The sequence below is a fragment of the Oncorhynchus tshawytscha genome, linkage group LG10 (assembly GCF_018296145.1).
Source record: "Oncorhynchus tshawytscha isolate Ot180627B linkage group LG10, Otsh_v2.0, whole genome shotgun sequence".
NCBI classification, from domain to species: Eukaryota; Metazoa; Chordata; class Actinopteri; order Salmoniformes; family Salmonidae; genus Oncorhynchus; species Oncorhynchus tshawytscha.
Genome location: NC_056438.1, coordinates 48,858,699 through 48,878,837, shown reverse-complemented (window position 1 = coordinate 48,878,837; position 20,139 = coordinate 48,858,699). Strand labels below are relative to the sequence as shown.

The 20,139-nt window shown below is 43.0% G+C and overlaps 2 protein-coding genes across 7 annotated transcripts in view; one reads left to right on the top strand and one right to left on the bottom strand.

Moving 5' to 3' along the window:
• Positions 1-3,590, bottom strand: part of LOC112260365 (histone deacetylase complex subunit SAP130) — a 22,861-nt gene extending 19,271 nt beyond the window's left edge. For 2 of the 3 annotated variants that reach the window (XM_042328658.1, XM_042328659.1), the window contains exon 1: positions 3,468-3,590. In XM_042328658.1, the coding sequence (XP_042184592.1) occupies positions 3,468-3,517 (50 nt within the window). In that variant the 5' untranslated portion in view covers positions 3,518-3,590. Of the gene's footprint in view, positions 1-2,944; positions 3,045-3,467 lie in introns of those variants that run through there. The other variant, XM_042328660.1, reaches the window with a different exon arrangement.
• On the top strand, positions 3,497-20,139 carry LOC112260366 (ATP-binding cassette sub-family D member 3). Of its 4 annotated transcripts, none has more exons than XM_024435416.2 (23): positions 3,497-3,625; positions 4,009-4,045; positions 7,047-7,142; positions 7,305-7,393; positions 8,251-8,320; positions 10,409-10,506; positions 10,862-10,985; positions 11,194-11,250; positions 11,783-11,925; positions 12,052-12,121; positions 12,246-12,315; positions 12,441-12,538; positions 12,615-12,706; positions 13,334-13,428; positions 13,559-13,631; positions 13,738-13,801; positions 13,946-14,023; positions 14,119-14,274; positions 14,573-14,692; positions 14,863-14,967; positions 15,227-15,242; positions 18,969-19,025; positions 19,197-20,139. In XM_024435416.2, exons 1-22 carry the CDS (start codon positions 3,516-3,518, stop codon positions 19,022-19,024), a joined length of 1,917 nt encoding a protein of 638 aa, XP_024291184.1. In that variant the 5' UTR covers positions 3,497-3,515; the 3' UTR covers position 19,025; positions 19,197-20,139. The 4 variants fall into 4 exon arrangements, with proteins under 4 accessions (XP_024291184.1, XP_024291183.1, XP_024291181.1 ...); XM_024435415.2 differs by having other exon boundaries at positions 15,167-15,242; XM_024435413.2 differs by lacking the exon at positions 15,227-15,242.

The following is a 20,139-nucleotide window of genomic DNA, read 5'->3' as shown; positions in this document are numbered from 1 at the left end:
ATGCAAGTAGAAATACTACATGCAAGTAGAAATACTGACAGTATTTCTACTTGCATGTCATCATCTGCTCATTTATCACTCCAGTGTTAATTTGCTAAATTGTAATTACTTCGCTACTATGGCCTACTTATTGCCTTACCACCTCACACCATTTGCACACACTGTATATAGACTTTCTTTTTTTCTATTGTGTTATTGACTGGCTGTGCAAAAGAGCAGAAAAGTAAATAAAAACAATATGGGAATGAGGTAGGTAGATTGGATGGGCTATTTACAGATGGGCTATGTACAGCTGCAGCGATCGGTTAGGTGCTCTCATAGCTGGTGTTTAAAGTTAGTGAGGGAAATATAAGTCCCCCCCACAAAAATATATATATACATGTTATTCCATAGTTTTGATGTAGAAAATAGTTGGAAAAAAGAAGAAAAAAAGAATGAATCCTTTTAATAAGTAGGCGTGTCCAAACTTTTGACTGGTACTATTTTCTATATCAAAACTAGGAAATAACGCATATGGAATCATGTAGTAGCCAAAAAAAGTGTTACACAAATCCAAATCTATTTTATATTCTTCAAAGTTTCCACCCTTTGCCTTGACAGCTTTGTACACTCGTGGCATTCTCTCAACCAGCTTCACCTGGAATGTTTTTCCAACAGTCTTGAAGGAGTTACCACATATGCTGAGCACTTGTTGGCTGCTTTTCCTTCACTCTGTGGTCCAACTCATCTCAATTGGGTTGAGGTTGGGTGATTGTGGAGGCCTGATGCACCACTCCATCACTATCCTTTGTCAAATAGCCCTTACACAGCCTGGAGATGTGTTTTGGGTCACTGTTCTGTCCCACTAAGCGCAAAGCAGTAGTGCTTTCTTTGTAGCAATTTGACCACGAAGGCCTGATTCACACAGCCTCCTCTGAACAGTTGATGATGAGATGTGTCTGTTACTTGAATTCTGTGAAGCCTTTTTTTGGGGCTGCAATCTGAGACGCAGTTAACTCTAATGAACTTATCCTCTACAGCAAAGGTAACTCTGGGTCCTCCCTTCCTGTGGAGGTCCTCATGAGAGCCAGTTTCATCATAGCGCTGATGGTTTTTGTGACTACACTTGAAGAAACTTTCAAAGTTCTTGAAATTTTCCGGATTTACTGACTTTCATGTCTTAATGTAATGATGGACTGTCGTTTCTCTTTGCTTATTTGAGCTGTTCTTGTGATAATATGGACTTGGTCTTTTACCAAATAGGGCTATCTTCTGTATACCACTTCTACCTTGTCACAACACTTTTTGTGTTGTGTGTGTTGTGATTGCCTCAAACACATTAAGAAGGAAAGAAATTCAACAAATTAACTTTTAACAAAGCACACCTGTTAATTGCAATGCATTCCAGGTGACTACCTGATGAAGTTGGTTGAGAGAATGCCAAGAGTGTGCAAAGTTGTCATCAAGGCAACGGATGGCTACTTTGAAGAGTGTAAAATATATTTTCATTTGTTTAACACTTAGTTTACTACATGATTCCATATGTGTTATATCATAGTTTTGATGTCTTCACTATTACTCTACAATGTAGAAAATAGTTCAAATAAAGAAAAACCCTTGAATGAGTAGGTGTGTCCAAACTTTTGACTGGTACTGTACATATAACCTCAACAAACCTGTGCCCCCGTAGATTGACTCTGTACACAGACTCTTTACTGTTATTTTATTGTTGCTCTTTCATTATTGTTATTTTTTACTTGAGTTTAGTTTTGTGAATACTTTAACACTTATTTTTCTCAAAACAGCATTGTTGGTTAAGGGCTTGTAAGTAAGCATTTCACTGTAAGGTCTGCATCTGTTGTATTCAGCGCATTTGACAAATAACATTTGATAAGTACTATCCAGATGTAATGTATATCAAATTACTTTATTCTTGCTATGTAACTACTAGAGTAAAAAAAAAAAAGCCAAGTATGTAAAACTTGTGTAAAAATATAGGTAAACTGTAAAAAATAAAGTAGATTTTTGTCCTCCGAAAAGGGGGGGGGGTACAAATATTATTTTTTAAATATATAAAACATATTTGACTAAAACATATCAAAACGTATTTTTGCATACTCTCACGAACCTCTCTCCATTATGCGTGGGAATACAGATTTCCAAAATGTTAATCACTTGGAGCCGATTTGCTGGTGTGTATACAGTCTTATGTCCAACAATATATAAATAAAAACGACATGTTTCAGAAAACTTGGTGGGGTCAAATAAAATGTATTCGCTGGTCAAATGTTGAACCCTGTCGTACATGACATTGTCAATAATTTTTCTGCAAGTTGTAACCATTGCTAGCCACAAACAGCTGCTAACTTGAGTCGGGCCAAGGCTTGGCCATGAACACTCTGCAGTGGACTGGATCCGAGCCAAGGATAACATTGTCTACTCCCGAGTCCTTGACATTAGCTTGCTACAACTTCAATGCAGTAGCAATAACTAGCAAGCGACTGTAGCTGACATTACATCTAGCTAGCTAACTAAGTTAGTCGGCTGGTCAGAGACTTGTTACCAGTTAACTGGTTGGTTAACGTTACTTCGATGTAACCTGTTTCTACCTAACCAAGTTGAAGACAGATGAACTAACATCTCCGGTTTAGCTGCTTTATATCAAGGAAACAACACAGGTGTGCGGGTACTTGACCGAAGTCGTAGTTAGCTATAGTTACCCTGCCAGTTTATTTTACTCCTGCTACGTTAGGTTAGTACACAGCTGCTCGTTAGTAATATAGCTAGCTAGCTATTAATTGAAATCGCGCCCCCACTAACTAAGGTTAGTTAGCTAACTGCTGCATTATTTATGTCAATGAACCGACGATAATCAAACATTTATATTAGTTAGATTCATCTGGAATGATTATCGGTAGTTACCAACAAACAGTACGATTATATTGAAATTGCAACAAGAACATACCTTGCTTGTGTGATCAGGAATCCCCATCCGTCTTTCTACTACGCGCGTGTCACACAAGCAGCACTATTTCAAAACTTCCGGTTTTCCGAGTTTGTTTAGCCACATTGCAAAAATAAAAGCCATATGAAAAATAATAATGAGGTTGCTGTAGCATTTTTGTTGTTGTTATTGTTCACAATGAATAATACTTTACAATATCTTCTTCATTAGTATGTAGTATTTTCGCCAGAGTGCTTACTAAATTAAAAACAATTAAATCAGGGCTTTTAATTTGAAGGGTTGCCTTGGCTTCCGATTTTCTCCTGCTGTTAAATGTCGCTAACGTACTGAGTTAGAAATGAAAACAAGTGAAAAATGCAATCTTGACACATATAGCATGATTTAGTGCAGATAAAGGACATGCTTTTTGTTCAATGTTTAGTCCTTAAACAGTTTATGCATAGATTACTTGCAATGCATATGTCTGATGAAATGAAATTGTGCACCATAGATCATGTTGCTAGCACGCTAGCCAGCTACCTACCCTACCCCAGCATGCATCTCGTTACTCCCTTGGTCGGCAGATGGAAACATGGCGTCGATAAGTAAATACTTGACAGCCAAGAACTCCTCTATAGCAGGTGCCACAATCGTTGCCTTGTATCTTCTCAAGAGGAGAAGACATGCAGACCAATTAAGTTGGTAAGTTAAGCCTTGACCACTATTTTGTAGCTAAAGTGACGACCATCATAATGCTTAACTAATGTAGCCAACATTGACTAGCTACTAGCAAGTCAGACAAGAATAAGATTTGCCACCGAGACAAGTTGCAGTCTGACGATGACATAGAATCAGAGTTTTCTGTTATTTTAACATACTGTTTTAGATACGTAGTAGTTTATGGAGTTGATGTTCTCTACTGACACCCGGTGGTGGGTGCTGTCATTGAATTGAATTGCCTGCCTGCCTGCCTGCTCGCTGGTTGGTCAGATTTCCAAGGACTAACAATAATCAGAGTTTCCTTCCATGGCTTCATCTATAGACCCGTACTGTTATGACCGGCTTCATCCCTGTTTTCTGTTTAGGGGGAAAAGATCATCAGAGCTACAGTTGAGCAAAGATGTAAGTGCATGTAAACAATCAATGTAACCAATACTCTTACCGCACTCAATGTTTAAATTGCTCTTACATAGGGTTGCAAAGGGTCGGAAACTTTCCAGGAAATTTCCGGAAGTTTTCAATCGGAAGTTAATTTTTCTTACATTCATCAAAAAAGTTAGCATATAACAGTGAACCTTTTTTGTGGGGTACATATAAGGCAATTATAGGTCTTGTGGCATATTTTGGTTCAGCTATCCCTAATTCAATTCTTCCATCACATGTACAGCTGATTCTCAAGATCTTGCACACTAATGAGATGCTATTGAGCTCACACTACAACACTGTCTGAGCCATGGACTACATTCTCTCTGTTAAGTTTTGATTACAATACTGGTTGGGGTGAATATATTTTATGACATAGATGAATCATTTCTAACTTTTAATTTCTGCTAGTTAGATTTTGCTACCATGTGGGTTTTAGCTTGCTTGAGCCTGCTAACGGAGGAGTGTTAATTCACCTATTTCCATACATGTTTCATTTAAAAACATTTATCTTACAAAGGAGTTGTTTAATCTAACTGCTTAACTATTTATATGTACATGGAATTGTATTTGTTTTATTTTTTTACAGTTTTTTTATGAATCTTTACAGGAAAATGCCACGGGCACTATCTGATGTGTGGAGACATTTCACTGCATCTAATGTAGAAGGAAAAGCTGTGTACATTTGCAAATACTGTGTCAAATCATATGTGAAGAAAGCAACAAAGATGCAGAATCATCTGGCCAAGGGCCTAGATTTTCCTCAGTGCTCTCAACAAACAATCTCTGAGTAAAGTCCCTCTACTTCTATTCAAGGTGAAAAGGATGAATCGGACACCTTATCGATTGCAACAGCTCATGGTCCTTCTGGAAGCAGGAGTTTTTTTTGACTCATTGGAGGAACGTAGTCAGAGATGCTGATGAATGTCTTGCTCAAGCTGTGTATGCAACTGGTTCACCTCTGATGCTCACAGGCAATGTGTATTGGAAGAGATTTCTGAATGTTCTTCACCCAGTATACACCCCTCCAACCAGACATGCTTTATCTACTCATTTGCTGGATGCAGAGTTCAACAGATTTCAAGTGAAGGTCAAGCAAATCATAGAGAAAGCAGACTGTATTGCAATCATCTCTGATGGGTGGTCGAATGTTTGTGGGCAAGGCATAATTAACTACATCATCTCCACCCCTCAACCTGTATTCTACAAGAGCGCAGACACAAGGGACAACAGACACACTGTTCTCTACATTGTAGATGAGCTGAAGGCAGTCATCAATGACCTTGGACCACAGAAGCTATTTGCACTGGTGACAGACAATGCTGCGAACATGAAGGCTGCTTGGTCTAAAGTGGAGGAGTCCTACCCTCACACCACACCCACTGGCTGTGCTGCTCATACATTGAATCTGCTCATCAAGGACATCATGGCACTGAAAACAATGGATACACTCTACAAGAGAGCCAAGGAAATTGTTAGGTATGGGAAGGGTCATCAAGTTATAGCAGCAATCTACCTCACCAAGCAAAGTGAGAGGAATAAGAGCACCACATTGAAGCTGTCCAGTAACACCCGTTGGGGTGGTGTTGTCATCATGTTTGACAGTCTCTTGGAAGGGAAGGAGTCTCTCCAAGAAATGGCCATATCAGTCTGCTGATATGGACAGCCCCATCAAGAGGATCCTCCTGGATGATGTATTTTGGGAGAGAGAGCAGCCTGAACTCCTGAAACCTATAGCAGTAGCCATTGCACGGATTGAGAGAGACAATGCCATCCTGTCTGATGTTCAGACTCTGCTTGCAGATGTAAGAGAAGAAATCCGTACTGCCCTGCCCACTTCACTGTTGCTCCAAGCAGAGGGAACTGCAGTTCTGAAATGCGTAAAAAAGCGTGAAGACTTCTGCCTGAAGCCCATACACGCCGCAGCGTACATGTTGGACCCCAAGTATGCTGGCAAGAGCATCCTGTCTGGTGCAGAGATCAACAAGGCCTATGGTGTCATCACTACCGTGTCTCGCCACCTTGACCTGGATGAGGGCAAGGTTCTTGGCAGTCTGGCGAAGTACACTTCCAAGTAAGGGTTTTGGGATGGAGATGAAATATGGCAGTTGTGCCAACATATCTCATCAGCCACCTGGTGGAAGGGACTTTGTGGATCTGAGGCTCTTTCCCCTGTTGCCTCCATCATCCTCCAAATCCCACCAACATCAGCCGGCTCAGAGCGCAACTGGTCCTTGTTTGGGAACACACACACCAAAGCACGCAACAGGCTGACCGATACAAGGGTTGAAAAATTGGTGGCCATCCGGGCAAATTTGAGGCTTTTTGAGCCTGACAACGAGCCATCCTCAACATGGTTGGAAAGTGACTGTGAAGATGAGGGCACAGAGTCTGATGTTCAAGAGGTGGACATTGAGGAGGTTCAGGGAGAAAACATGGAGGCCTGAGCAGAAGACAACAAAAGCTTGCTAGACTATCATTTTACAGATGTATGTTAAAAATGTTTTTGAGAGATGCGATGGATCTTTGGGATCATTCAATATTCTCTTTCTTTTGTTGTTCATTGAAATCATCCCATGTGAATAGTCTACTCATTTAATTAAAGTTATATTTGTAACTAAATAGTTTTTAAAATTTCTATTGGAAGGATTTAATCATTTGCAATTATGTCTACTTATGAAAAGGTAAAAGGTTTCTGTCTCCATATGATATGGTAAATATATCCAATGCAAAAAAACATCTACATTTTAGATGATACTAATTCCCATATATTCCTGTTAATTCCCATGGAAAGTTTCCACCTCTGAATATTCCCCAAAATGTGCAACCCTACTCTCACCACACCGATGGCCAAAATCTTAGCAATCATGTCAATATCCACAGACTTTAGCCCCTGATTTAACAAGCAGGACTGAGTTGGTGAGATTTTGATTTATTTATCTGATTTCCTCTGTAAATGTTTTGGTGTGATGTGTGGCAGGAGGCCAAGCAGGAAAAGACGGTGGTGGACAAGGTGTTCTTTGCACGTGTCCTGAAGATAGTGAAGATCATGGTTCCTGGAGTGTTCTGCAAAGAGGTAGAAGCTTTTTGACAAACGTGTTACTTTGAGTGCGCTTTAACACTTTCATCTTGATTCAAATCATTTCTCAATTACTGTATGGACATGTATTGTGTAACATCTCAACACATCTCCCACTCCCTTGTGTTTGCCTATTTCTGGTCATCTATCTGCCTGTAGTCAGGATACTGTCTCCTCATCGCTGCTATGCTGGTGGCCAGAACCTACTGTGATGTGTGGATGATCCAGAATGGAACCATGATCGAGAGGTAGGACTGCATAGAAAACCCTATTGCACACCAACACTTAAGTTCACACCAGCGACACTTTCTGAAGCAACTTCAACATGAAGTACTTGTTTAGCATTATTTGTCTTATTCGACAGCTCGTAATCATCCTCTCTATTCCTCCACAGTGGAATCATTAGCAGAGATGTCAATCTCTTTAAGAAGCACTTTTATTACTATATTGCTGCCATACCAGGGGTAAACTAGTGTCCATGCTACATTTGCATGAACAACTTTGGCCGGTCACTAAACCCCTACATAACACTGTGCTGCTTGTGGTGCCTGGTAGCAGAATATGATTAAGTGCTTATGAATTCACTTGTGTATTGTTGTTGTATTTTAATTGCATTTGTGGACATCACTGGTCTTGAAGGGTTGCGTGCCTGCACATATTAGAAATATTTTTATACCTTCTAGTCTTTTACCGTAATCCTGGTACAGTAGGTTATTTTCTAGAGCAGGTTTAATTTTGTGGTTGGGGTGGTCAAGATGAATAAAGAAATGATATCCTCGCAGCCCTACAGGACCAAACTGGCCCAAGTTATGAATTAGATTATTCTTAGTTTCTTTTGTGTCCATTTCATTTTGCAAACCCCGTCCTGCTGTGTTGACCTCTCACCAGTGGCTTTTTCCACTGTTCAGTAATTTATCAGGATACTGGCGATAGCCTTTCACAAGATCCAGTATCTCACTCTCGCCCCAACTAGTTGGGTCAGTTTAAGGGGCTGACCATCCACAGAACAAACACATCTGGTTTTAAATGTAGAAAGTATTACTCTACTTTTGCCTTGTGTGTGACATTGTGTGTGTGTGTGTTCACTTTGCATGTTGGTTTGCAGTGCAATCATTGGTCGATCAACAAAAGATTTCAAGAGGTTCTTGTTCAACTTTATAAAAGTCATGCCATTTGTAAGTGCAACTTTCATAAAATTTTTCTAGCTTATTTGTTTTCTTAATTGTCTTTTACCAACCGTGCATATTTAAATTAAATATAACTTTATATAACATTATAATTTGTAATTCTACACATGACACTCTCTATACAGTATATTTGATCATGTACAGTTGAAGTTGGAAGTTTACATACACTTAGGTTGGAGTCATTAAAACTCATTTTTCAACCACTACAAATTTCTTGTTAACAAACTATAGTTTTGCCAAGTCGGTTAGGACTTCTACTTTGTGCATGACACAAGTAATTTTTCCAACAATTGTTTATAGACAGATTATTTCACTTATAATTCACTGTATCACAATTCCAGTGGGTCAGAAGTTTACATACAAGTTGACTGCCTTTAAACAACATGGAAAATTACAGAAAATTATGTCATGGCTTTAAAGCTTCTGATAGGCTAATTGACATCATTTGAGTCAATTGGAGGTGTACCCGTGGATATATTTCAAGGCCTACCTTCAAATTCAGTGCCTCTTTTCTTGACATCATGGAAAAATCAAAACAAATCAGTCAAGAATTGTAGACCCACACAAGTCTGGTTATAGACCCCCACAAGTCTGCAATTTCCAAATGCCTGAAGGTACCACGTTCATCTGTACAAACAATAGTACGCAAGTATAAACACCATGGGACCACGCAACCGCCATACTGCTCAGGAAGGAGACGCGTTCTGTCTCCTAGAGATGAACGTACTTTGGTGCGAAAAGTGCAAATCAATCTCAGAACAACAGCAAAAGACCTTGTGAAGATACTGGAGGAAACGGGTACAAAAATATCTATATCCACAGTAAAACTGTATCGACATAACCTGAAAGGCCACTCAGCAAGGAAGAAGTCATTGCTCCAAAACTGCCATAAAGCCAGACTACTGTTTGCCACTGCACATGGGGACAAAGATCGTACTTTTTGGAGAAATGTCCTCTGGTCTGATGAAACAAAAATTGAACTGTTTGGTCATAATGACAATCGTTATGTTTAGAGGAAAAAGGGGGAGGCTTGCAAGCCGAAGAACACCATCTCAACCGTGAAGCATGGGGGTGGCAGCATCATGTCGTGTGGGTGCTTTGCTGCAGGAGGGACTGGTGCACTTCACAAAATAGATGGTATCACGAGGAAGGAAAATTATGTGGATATATTAAAGCAACATCTCAAGACATCAGTCAGGCAGGAACTTAAAGTTTGGTCGTAAATGGGGCTTCCAAATGGACAATGACCCCAAACATACTTCCAAAGTTGTGGAAAAATTGCTTAAGGACAACAAAGTCAAGGTATTGGCCATCAGTGGCCATCACAAGGCCCTGACCTCAATCCTATAGAAAATCTGTGGGCAGAACTGAAAAAGAGTGTGCGAGCAAGGAGGCCTACAAACCTGACTCATTACACCAGCTCTGTCAGGAGGAATGGGCCAAAATTCACCCAATTTATTGTGGGAAGCTTGTGGAAGGCTACCTGACACGGTTGAGCCAAGTTAAACAATTTAAAGGCAGTGCTTACCAAATACTAATGAGTGTATGTAAACTTTTGACCCACTGGGAGGGAACATGATGAAAGAAATAAAAGCTGAAATAAATCACTCTCTACTAGTATTCTGACATTTCACATTCTTAAAATAAAGTGGTGATCCTAACTAACGTAAACAGGGAATTTTTACTGGGATTAAATGTCAGGATTTGGGAAAAACTGAGTTTAAATGTAGTTGGCTAAGGTGTATGTAAACTTCCGACTTCAACTGTACTTATGATCCTACTGTAAAACAGGTAACCTCATGATTTGGGAATAGTGGTTTAGGTAGGGGTTAATATTGTGCCTATTAGGGAGAGAGTTTGTGGGGGAGTCTGTACTAAAACAAAGATCCTGCCTGATTACTAACAGACTGGTGATCCCCGGCCTATAAGCCTTTGAGTTTTTATGAGGTTATCAGGATTCTTCTGATTTATTTACTCCATGCATAAATGCCATTGGTTTGGTATACTCACACTATAAAATGTCATGCACTTCTTTTTAAATGAGACCACTATCATGGCCCGTTTCCCTGTTTTCAGATCTCGCTAGTCAACAACTTCCTGAAGCTGGGCCTGAATGAACTGAAGCTCTGCTGCCGTGTTCGACTCACCAAGCACCTCTATGATGAGTACCTGCAGTAAGTCCTTCTGATACCTGCTTCTTGGAGAGAATTTGTGTCTTTAAACAGACTGAACATATGTCTGTCTGCCATTAGCTGGTGTCTTGTGACAGACGCTAAGATTTTAAACGTAACCCAAATCGAGTAGCAGGAGATTTGGTTCTGGATGATGATTAGCCTTTAGCAATAGAGTTATATTGGAAGGATTTAGCCGTGATTCTCTGTTTCCTAGCCACAAATCCAATAGCTACTTACTGATGTGAGGAACAATGACTTCAGAAGCTCAAAGTAATAGAAAATGCATAACATACTTGACAAATTCGGGTTTCATGTTTTCACCACACCATCCTCCCATCCCCAATCTCCTCTCCAGAGGTTACACATACTATAAGATTGGTAACCTGGACAACCGCATCGGTAACCCTGACCAGCTGCTGACCCAGGATGTGGAGAGGTTCTGTAACAGTGTGGTGGACCTCTACTCCAACGTCAGCAAGGTAACCTGCACTTTAATAGCCTGGTTATACCAGACTGAATGCTTCAGACTTATGAAACTATGGTGAGTGCACCATTCAGTCGGCTCAACCAGGCTACTAAAAAAAATCCTCTGCGGCGACAAATGCTGCTCAAAGCCTGATACAATCTACTGCTATTGACCATACACTGCGCCTGTGATGAGTAGACTTGTTTTTTCCCCACCTTCAGCCTTTATTGGACATTGGTCTGTACATCTTCAAGTTGACCTCAGCCATTGGTGCACAGGTGAGTATTGATCTGTCTAATGTAGTGTTAGGTTCTAAATAAAGAGTAACAACTCAGATGATTATTAAAGCTGAAACCAAGTTTATTCGCCCAAAGAGTCAGACAGCTGAACAGACAAAGACATCTTCACACAAGAACTAGTACAGTATTTAAACCTTCCTCCGATGCTGAGTCTCCTCCTTACACCTCTGAACAGCCAATACACCTCTGTTGCTAAACAGAACTTTAGTGATATCTGTTCTTCCTCTCTTCATCTGACCTGACCTCGGACCCAAATTCCTCTCTCCTCCCCATAGGATCCCTGATGTCTAACAATAACATATTCTGACAGAATGTAAACATTCTACATTCCCCTCACTCCCACAGTGACATAAGGATTTTTCATATATTCAAGTTTAGAATAACCCATCAGTAGCCTTCTATGCCTACATCTAGTTTCAATTGAAACCATGAAAATGATCATCCCCAATGCATCCGCATAGTAGAATAGAGTTTCTAACGCTTCTACTCTACATACATCTATCCCCCACAGGGTCCTGCCTGTATGATAGGATACCTGATGTTCTCTGGGCTCATCCTGACACGTCTGCGGAGGCCCATCGGGAAGATGACGGTCATGGAGCAGAGGTACGAGGGAGAGTACCGATTCGTCAACTCTCGCCTTATCACCAACAGGTCAGTCAGACGCACGCCTCTCCTTTCCACTGTTCCTCCTCTCTTCTGCTTTTTTTTGGACAAAATCATCGTTCATGTTCTTTTTCCACTGTGAAAATAAAAGGTTGAATGTTCTGTTTCCCACAGTGAAGAGATTGCCTTCTACAATGGAAACCTGAGGGAGAAGCAGACCATTCACTCTACCTTCCAGAAACTGGTGAGAGTGTTTAGGACATTCAATGTATCAGTGGCGGTAGTTGACTTACTATGGTGTCAGACAAGACCTATACTGCGGTGGATATACAATGTCTTACGTTACATTCTGCCCCTTTTACCCCTAGGTGGACCATTTACACAATTTCATTGTCTTCCGCTTTTCAACGGGTTTTGTGGACAGCATCATTGCTAAGTGTGAGAATACTTGTCTTGTCATTGATTGGAAGTTTGTGGTATTATCATTTGCGGTATTTCTATAATCTCCACTGATGTGGTTTAGTAGTAGCAGAGATAAATACTTGTTTTCCCCACCTCTGTAGATATTGCCACTGTTGTCGGGTACCTGGTGGTGAGCAGGCCGTTCCTGAACCACACCCACCCACGCCACCTACACAGCACCCACGCTGAGCTGCTCGAGGTGAGGAGAGACAAAGGGAGTGTGTGTGTGTTCTGTATGGTTCAGAGCCTAACTTCCCTCTCTGTTTCTCATTCAGGACTATTACCAGAGTGGGCGTATGTTGCTGAGCATGTCTCAGGCCCTGGGCAGGATCGTCCTGGCTGGCAGGGAGATGAGCAGGCTCTCAGGGTCAGTCATACACAATGCTCTTATCAAACAACTGGTTTGGCGGTTCACTGGTAGCCTGAATGCCCATCTGTTTGCACTACCATGCTGACTCCCTGTCAGTTATTGCGATAACCCTTGAGATTGGAGGGTCGTTGTGGGGGTTATCGAATCAGGATCCTATCCTCTGTTCTCCTCGACCTCATTAATGATAGAAGGCTCGTTCATATTTGAAGATTGGTGTGAGGCCAGACTGTTTGGCTTGACAATGACAGCGTTTGAGTAAGCAAGAGCACAAACGGATCTGGAAAATATTGAGACGTTGACCCAGTAAACCATTGAACCAATTGGTGTGTATTCAATGGTTAATTGGTTCGTTGGATCAATAGTTAGCTGGTTCATTGGTTCTAGGGTTCAGTAAGTCCATGGTTTACTTGTTCAGAGTTTATGGTTCACCAGTCTCTCTCCACTTGTTCTTCTCTCCCTCTGTCTGCTGTGGCCTCCTCACTGACTCCTGCTGTCCCCTCCTCACTGACTCCTGCTGTCCCCTCCTCACTGACTCCTGCTGTCCCCTCCTCAATGACTCCTGCTGTACCCTCCTCAATGACTCCTGCTGTACCCTCCTCACTGACTCCTGTTGTCCCCCTACAGGTTCACCGCTCGTATCACCGAGATCATGAAGGTCCTGAAAGAGCTGAACTCTGGGAAATACGAGAGGACCATGGTCTCTCAGCAGGGAGGCAGAGGTGACCACTACATGTTCCCTGATAATGTATTGAGGATTGATGTTGTTGGATAGTAGTGTCATGCAGGAAAATTAAAACGTATTACTAGTTGAAGTTGCTTTTGGGATTTTCTTTTGTTATACATTTTCAGATAGTGAATCGCTAGATAGAATCACCCTGGTCCCAGGAAGTGGTGAAATCATCAACAAAGACAAGATCATCAAGTAGGTGTCTAACAGATACATGTATTATAGCAGTACAATAAACAAGATGAAATGGTTCATAAAGTAGGCATCACCTGGTTTGACATTTATTTTCCTTGTGTCTCAGGTTTGAGCATACACCTCTTGCAACGCCTAATGGGGACATTCTTATCAAAGACCTCAGCTTTGAGGTGAGTATCTCAAAGGATCAACTCCGTACTGAACCATTTGATACAATTCATGAAATCTAATGACCTATGATGATGGTTGTGGGACTGTTTCATCTATAAGTGCAGACAGATGAACTGTGCCTTCCCTTCATCTGCTAACCTAAGGTGACGTCAGGGACAAATGTCTTGGTATGTGGCCCCAACGGCTGTGGGAAGAGCTCACTCTTCAGAGTCCTGGGAGAGGTATGAGAGATCAACAATTTGATGAAAAGGCCTGTTATGCTGCTTTTGTGTTAAAGTTTTCCACTCATGGGTATTAATGGATGTCTGTCTCTTAGCTCTGGCCTCTGTTTGGTGGCCGTCTCACCAAACCTGAGAGAGGGAAGCTCTTCTACGTTCCCCAGAGGCCATACATGACCCTAGGCTCTCTGAGAGATCAGGTGATCTACCCAGATACAGTGGAGGACCAGAGGAGGAAGGGGACCTCTGATAAGGTAGTCTACCTAGCCAATCACATCTCTTTACTAGGCCATATCCAATCACAGCAGCCCTTTACTGGACCATATATCCAATCACATCTGCTCTTCACTGTATCAAGATATTGTAAGGCACCTCAAATAGAACAGTCATACATGGCCTCTGTCAGTAGGGTGTGGTATGTCAGAGCACGCGCACACACACACACACACAGAGACACTCGTTGAGCAAACAGCACGCATAGCTTTGTGCGTGAGTGTGTATGTGTTTGCATGTCTCTGTGACATGGTGTTTGTGTGTTGTGCTGGGGAACAGGTGCTGAAGGATTACCTGGACAACGTCCAGCTAGGTCACATCCTGGAGCGGGAGGGAGGCTGGAACACGGTCCAGGACTGGATGGACGTCCTCAGTGGAGGAGAGAAACAGAGGATGGCTGTAAGTCCAAAGAAAATAATAGTGAAGATGTCGGTCATTTATTTTTTGTCTCTTCAAAGCGTTTGTCTTGTGATGACTTTTTACAAGCACATTGGGTTATAGAATGTGTGAAGGGAGCTTTTCATTGATCTGTCTCTCTCTCTCTCTCTCTCTCTCTCTGTGGTATCTAGATGGCCCGTCTGTTCTACCATAAGCCCCAGTTTGCCATCCTGGATGAGTGCACCAGTGCTGTGAGTGTCGATGTGGAGGACTTCATCTACAGCCACTGTAGGACGGTAAGATGCAACACAGACTATTATTCAGATGATAAATGATTAGGTCATTTGTCAATATATTGATGATTATTAAAAATATATATTATTTAAGTAGATATTGTGAGCGGACCGAGTACTTTGAGGTTGCTCTAAAGCGGAAAGGTGGAATAAATGAGTCGGGGAGCAGGTTTTCTTACATTGAACAATGTTCTCTATTGAGGTATTTCGTCTCAAACAATCAAGGATGATCTCACAAGGAAAACACAAATCTTCTTTACAGGAACAAGGAACACAAGGTGAGTAACTTTTAACTATAACATAAATTACGGGTGCCTTAACTATCCGTTCGTGGAGAACTCCCTTCAGGTGGTGGTGCGGATCTGTGGTTGCCATTCCCAAGAGGTAGTTTGTCCTCTTCTCCCATCCGTCCAGTAAGTCTTCTCCTTTGGAGAAGCAATCACACTTTTTTTTCCTCCAGTCTCCCCCACTGCTGGTTCCCTCCCTGTCTTGTAGGGGGAAGAGAATAGGTCATTAGTACTGTCAGCTGTGCTTAATTGCCTCTGATCACCTTAACTCATATGCCAGGCTGGGCTACTATCTGTGGGACCAGCCTGCCCCCTGGTGGTCCTTCCACATACCTCCCCCCTCAGGAACGGACCGGAGGGTCAGGCGCCAGAAGCGCCGTCTTGGTCGCTTCGGGACAGGGCGTCTGCATTCCCGTTCCTCGATCCGGCACTGTGGATGGCATGGAAAGAGATGGTTTCTTGCATTACAAACAATCTGTCTATTCTGTTGTTTCTCTTACCGGTCATCCACATGAGGGGAACATGGTCAGTAACGAGGGCGAACCTACTCCCGAGTAGGTAGTACCGGAGATATGAGGGCCCACTTAATGCTAGGGCCTCTTTCTCTACGGTAGCATATTTCCGTTGCTGATCACTGAGCCTTCTACTTATGAAGAGAATAGGCCTCCCTGCTTCGCCTTTACCCTGAGCTAGGACAGCCCTGAGGTGTCTACCTGCACAGTAAACTCTTGGGAGAAGTCAGGAGCCTGCAGGACGGGATCAGAGCACAAGCTATCTTTTAGCAACTGGAAGGTGTCTGCCGTCTCTTCCTTCCATGCTACGCAGTTTGCCAGGTTTTTCTTGATGAGGTTTGTGAGGGGGGTGGCAATGGTTGCATATCCAGGGATGAAACAGCGATAATATCCCGTTATCCCCAAGAAGGCTCGGACATTCCGCTTCGTATGGGGCCGAAGCCAGTCCCGAATTGACCTGGTATTTTCTGTCTGTGGGCGTATTTTTCCGTTCCCCATGGTGTATACCAGGTATTCCACTTCGGACAGACCCAGGCAGCATTTTTGGGGATTGGCTGTCAGCCCTGTAGCCTCCAGGCTCACGAGCACCGCCCCCAAATCGCAGGAGGTGGCTATCCCAGTCCTCGTTGTGTACGACCACATCGTCTATGTACGCCGCTGTGTACTCTTTATGGGACCGTAGAATGGCATCCATGAGGCGTTGGAAAGTTGCCGCAGCACCATGCAGTCCGAAGGGCATCCTCACATTCTGAAAAATCCCCTCCGGTGTGGGGAAAGCAGTCTTTGGGCGGAGCACCCGATACGTGTCGAACGTAGAGATGGCGTTCATGCCCCTAAAGTCGTTGCAGAGCCTCATACTACCGTCAGGTTGGGGACCAGGACTATGGGACTGGACCACTCGCTCGTAGATGGCTCGATCATCCTCAGCATCACCCTTACCTCGTTCTTAGCGTTTACTCTGCGTGTCTCAGGAATCTGATATGCACCTTCTTGCCAGGTTCGGTGTGGATATGGTGAAACAGGACATCTGCTTGCCCTGGGAAGGGAGAGAATACCTGGCAGGAGAGTTTGGCCACGGCACACCTGTATCGGGGCCTCCTTTTTCCTTGTCCTCCACTGCCATCAAAGCCACACCCTCTCTTCCATGGTACTTATTCAGCAGGTTGATATGGAAGTTGGACCTTCTTCCTCCTGGCAGGTTGCTTGATGCGGTAATTGACCGGTGAGACCCTTTCCGTTACCTCGTAGGGCTCCCCCCACTGTGCCAGCAAGCTGTGTTCGGCAGTGGGCACGAGTACCATCACTTTCTCTCCCATGGTGAACTCCCTGGGTGTCGCTGACTTATCTTAGGCCCGGCCTTGAGTCTGTTGCGCCTTCTCCATATGCTCCTTTACTATGGGCCAGACTGCCAACAGGCTGTCCCGCATCAGAGTAACATGTTCTACCGTCGACCGGAATGGGCAGGGTTGGGCATACCAGGTCTCCTTGGCTAAGTCGAGGATCCCTCGACATGGTCTGCCGTACAGCAATTCAAACAGGGAAAACCCTGTGGACACCTGGGGTACTTCTCGCAGGGCAAACATTAAGTGGGGCAGAAGCATCTCCCAGTTTTTCCCGTCTCTGGACACCACTCTTCTCAACATGCTTTTAATTCGTTTTGTTCAGGCGTTCGCACAAACCGTCTGTCTGTGGGTGGAAAATGCTTGTGCGTATCTGTTGAACCTGGTATAACCGACACAGGTCCTTCATCAACCGGGACATGAACGGGGTTCCTTGGTCGGTTAGGATCATCTTGGGAAGGCCCACCTGGGAGAACAGCAGAAACAATTTCTTGGCGTTTCCCTTTGACGACATGTTGTGAAGGGGTATGGCCTCAGGGGAACTTGGTAGCGTAATCTACGACAAACAGGATGTACTCGTGTCCTCTGATGGATTTTGGGAGGGGTCCCACGAGGTCCATAACTATGCGTTCGAAAGGGGTTTCTATAATGGGAAGAGGAATCAAAGGATTACGCAGGTGGGGCCGTACGCTGACATTGATCACATGTCCTACAATACCTGGCCACATCTCGAGTGACACTGGGCCAATAGAACCTCTGCATGATTCTGTCGATCGTTTAGTCTCATGCCAGGTGTCCTCCTAGGAAGTGGGAATGGGCTAGCTGTAGGACAGTATCCCTGTATGGTCTAGGCACCATTAGTAATTCCTGTTTTTCCCCCCTTCGCTGTACAACCCAATACTAGAGGCCCTGCCTGATTGAATAGTAGGGAAGAGAGGGCTCACCTGATATGTCAACATTTCTCCCATCCTTCACCTTCCTCATGGCATCCCGTAGGTCTGGGTCTCTATGCTGAGCGGTGCCGAACTGTCCCTTTCATTCTTTGGGCAGGTCGACCTCGATAGAGGGGTGTGGAGGTTGTTCCCCATCCCTGTTGGGGGTGCCCGAGGAGAATCCCTTCCAGGTTCCCCCCTCTGACGGGGCTTCAAATATATCCGGTAGCCTCTGGTCGCTCCTTCCTTCCTCCGTCGTGTATAACCCTTCGCAGGTGTCTTCATCGGATATTTCCCTTTTTTCGGAGGCGTGGGGTCTGTATTTCTTCCTCTGCTCCAGAGGACGAGGCTATGTTTCCTTGTAGGGCTACTACCTCGGGCTTGGACTTGGTTTTTGTCTTTCTCTGCTTTCCTGCCCCACTGCAGTGGCCCAGACCTTGGTGTGTGATAGAGAGACGTGAGTAAAGGTGAGTAACTTTTAACTATAACATAAATTACGGGTGTGTCACTGCCTTTACTTTCCGTTCGTGGAGAGCTCCCTTCAGGTGGTGGTGCAGATCCGTGGTTGCCATTCCCAAGAGGTAGTTTGTCCTCTTCTCTCTTGCGTCCGGTAAGTCCGGAGAAGCAATCACACTTTTTTTTAAAACTTTTTTTTTTAAACAAATTTATTTATCCCTCCCCTCTACAGTCTCCCCCACTGCCGGTTCCCTCCTCTGTCTTGTAGGGGCAAGAAAATAAGTAATTAGTACCGTCAACTGTGCTTAATTAACTCTGATCACCTTGACTCACATGCCGGGCTGAGCTACTATCCATGGGATCCTTCCACATATTGTGAAAGAGGAATGAAAAAGAACCAGGAAACTGATGCATGTTTACAGGATGCTGAGAAAGTGGTTTCTGAGCTTATGGGATGTCATATTTACCTTTCCTTAGGTGGGCATCACACTGTTCACGGTTTCTCACAGGAAGTCTTTGTGGAAGCACCATGAGGTAAGTCCTTTCACACTGAATGAAGAAACATGAAATTACTGCACATAATACCAATAAAATGGAGGTGAGTACCAGAACCCTGTTATTTTTTTTTTTAAATGCAAATGTATCACCTATTTGCTTAGAGGATACTGTTCAAATTCTAACCAGTGATTTCTGTCTCTTCTCCAGTACTACCTGCACATGGATGGAAGGGGGAGCTATGAGTTCAAACCCATCACCCAGGAAACGGTGGAGTTTGGGTCATAACGATCTTACCATAGCCAAGTATTGCACACAGAGATGGTCCTAAGTAATTCTGCACTTCATGAAGCATGGGGCACAGAGGTCAAGTCCTAACATCTTAAAATGTTACGCTGGAGTATGAAGACTGAGCGCTCTCTCAATGTCAAGAGAGAAATATCTAAACCTGTAAATTTAAAGGTAGGGTTCTACAATATGGCATCATCGTACACTTCCTGCTTACAGAAATAATAAACAACTAAATTTAAGTCTGCTGAGACCGACAGTATTGGTTCTTCCTTAGGGCAGATTTTGAATTCTGTTGTTTATGCCTGGAAACAGGAAGTTGCCCCGCTGTGTATGAGGATGTCATATTGCAGTCAACCATTTACGGACGTGTGTGTCTGTACGGGTGAGTTTTAATTGTATATGAAGCAAATAATGTACTAAAAAGCTAGCCTTACTGATTTTGTTTCTCCCCTGTTTTATTTACGTTAATGTTGCATTGTTTTTAATTATTTATAATGTTCAGTTTTGATGTTAATGAATTGAAATGTCAAGAGTTCCATCAAGTGATGTTTTTTTAAATGTTTGTCTAGTGCAGTTAGTTTAAACACTGAAGTGCATTCTTCTTTCATGAAGCCAGTAACTAACTATTTTAAGCATAGCTAGTCTGACTCAGTCAACTACAATATCTGATTTTTTTTTTTTTTTTTGTCTCCTATAGTAAAATCCCTCCGCTTAGGTTAAGGTACAGTAACTGAACTGTAAGTTGAGCTTTGATTATTTTGTTCAAAGGGGATTGAGGACGTGGGAATTTTGTTTTCATAGGATAGTTCAAATGCAATTGCTATGAGCTGAACTACACATGAATATATATTTCTCGAAACAA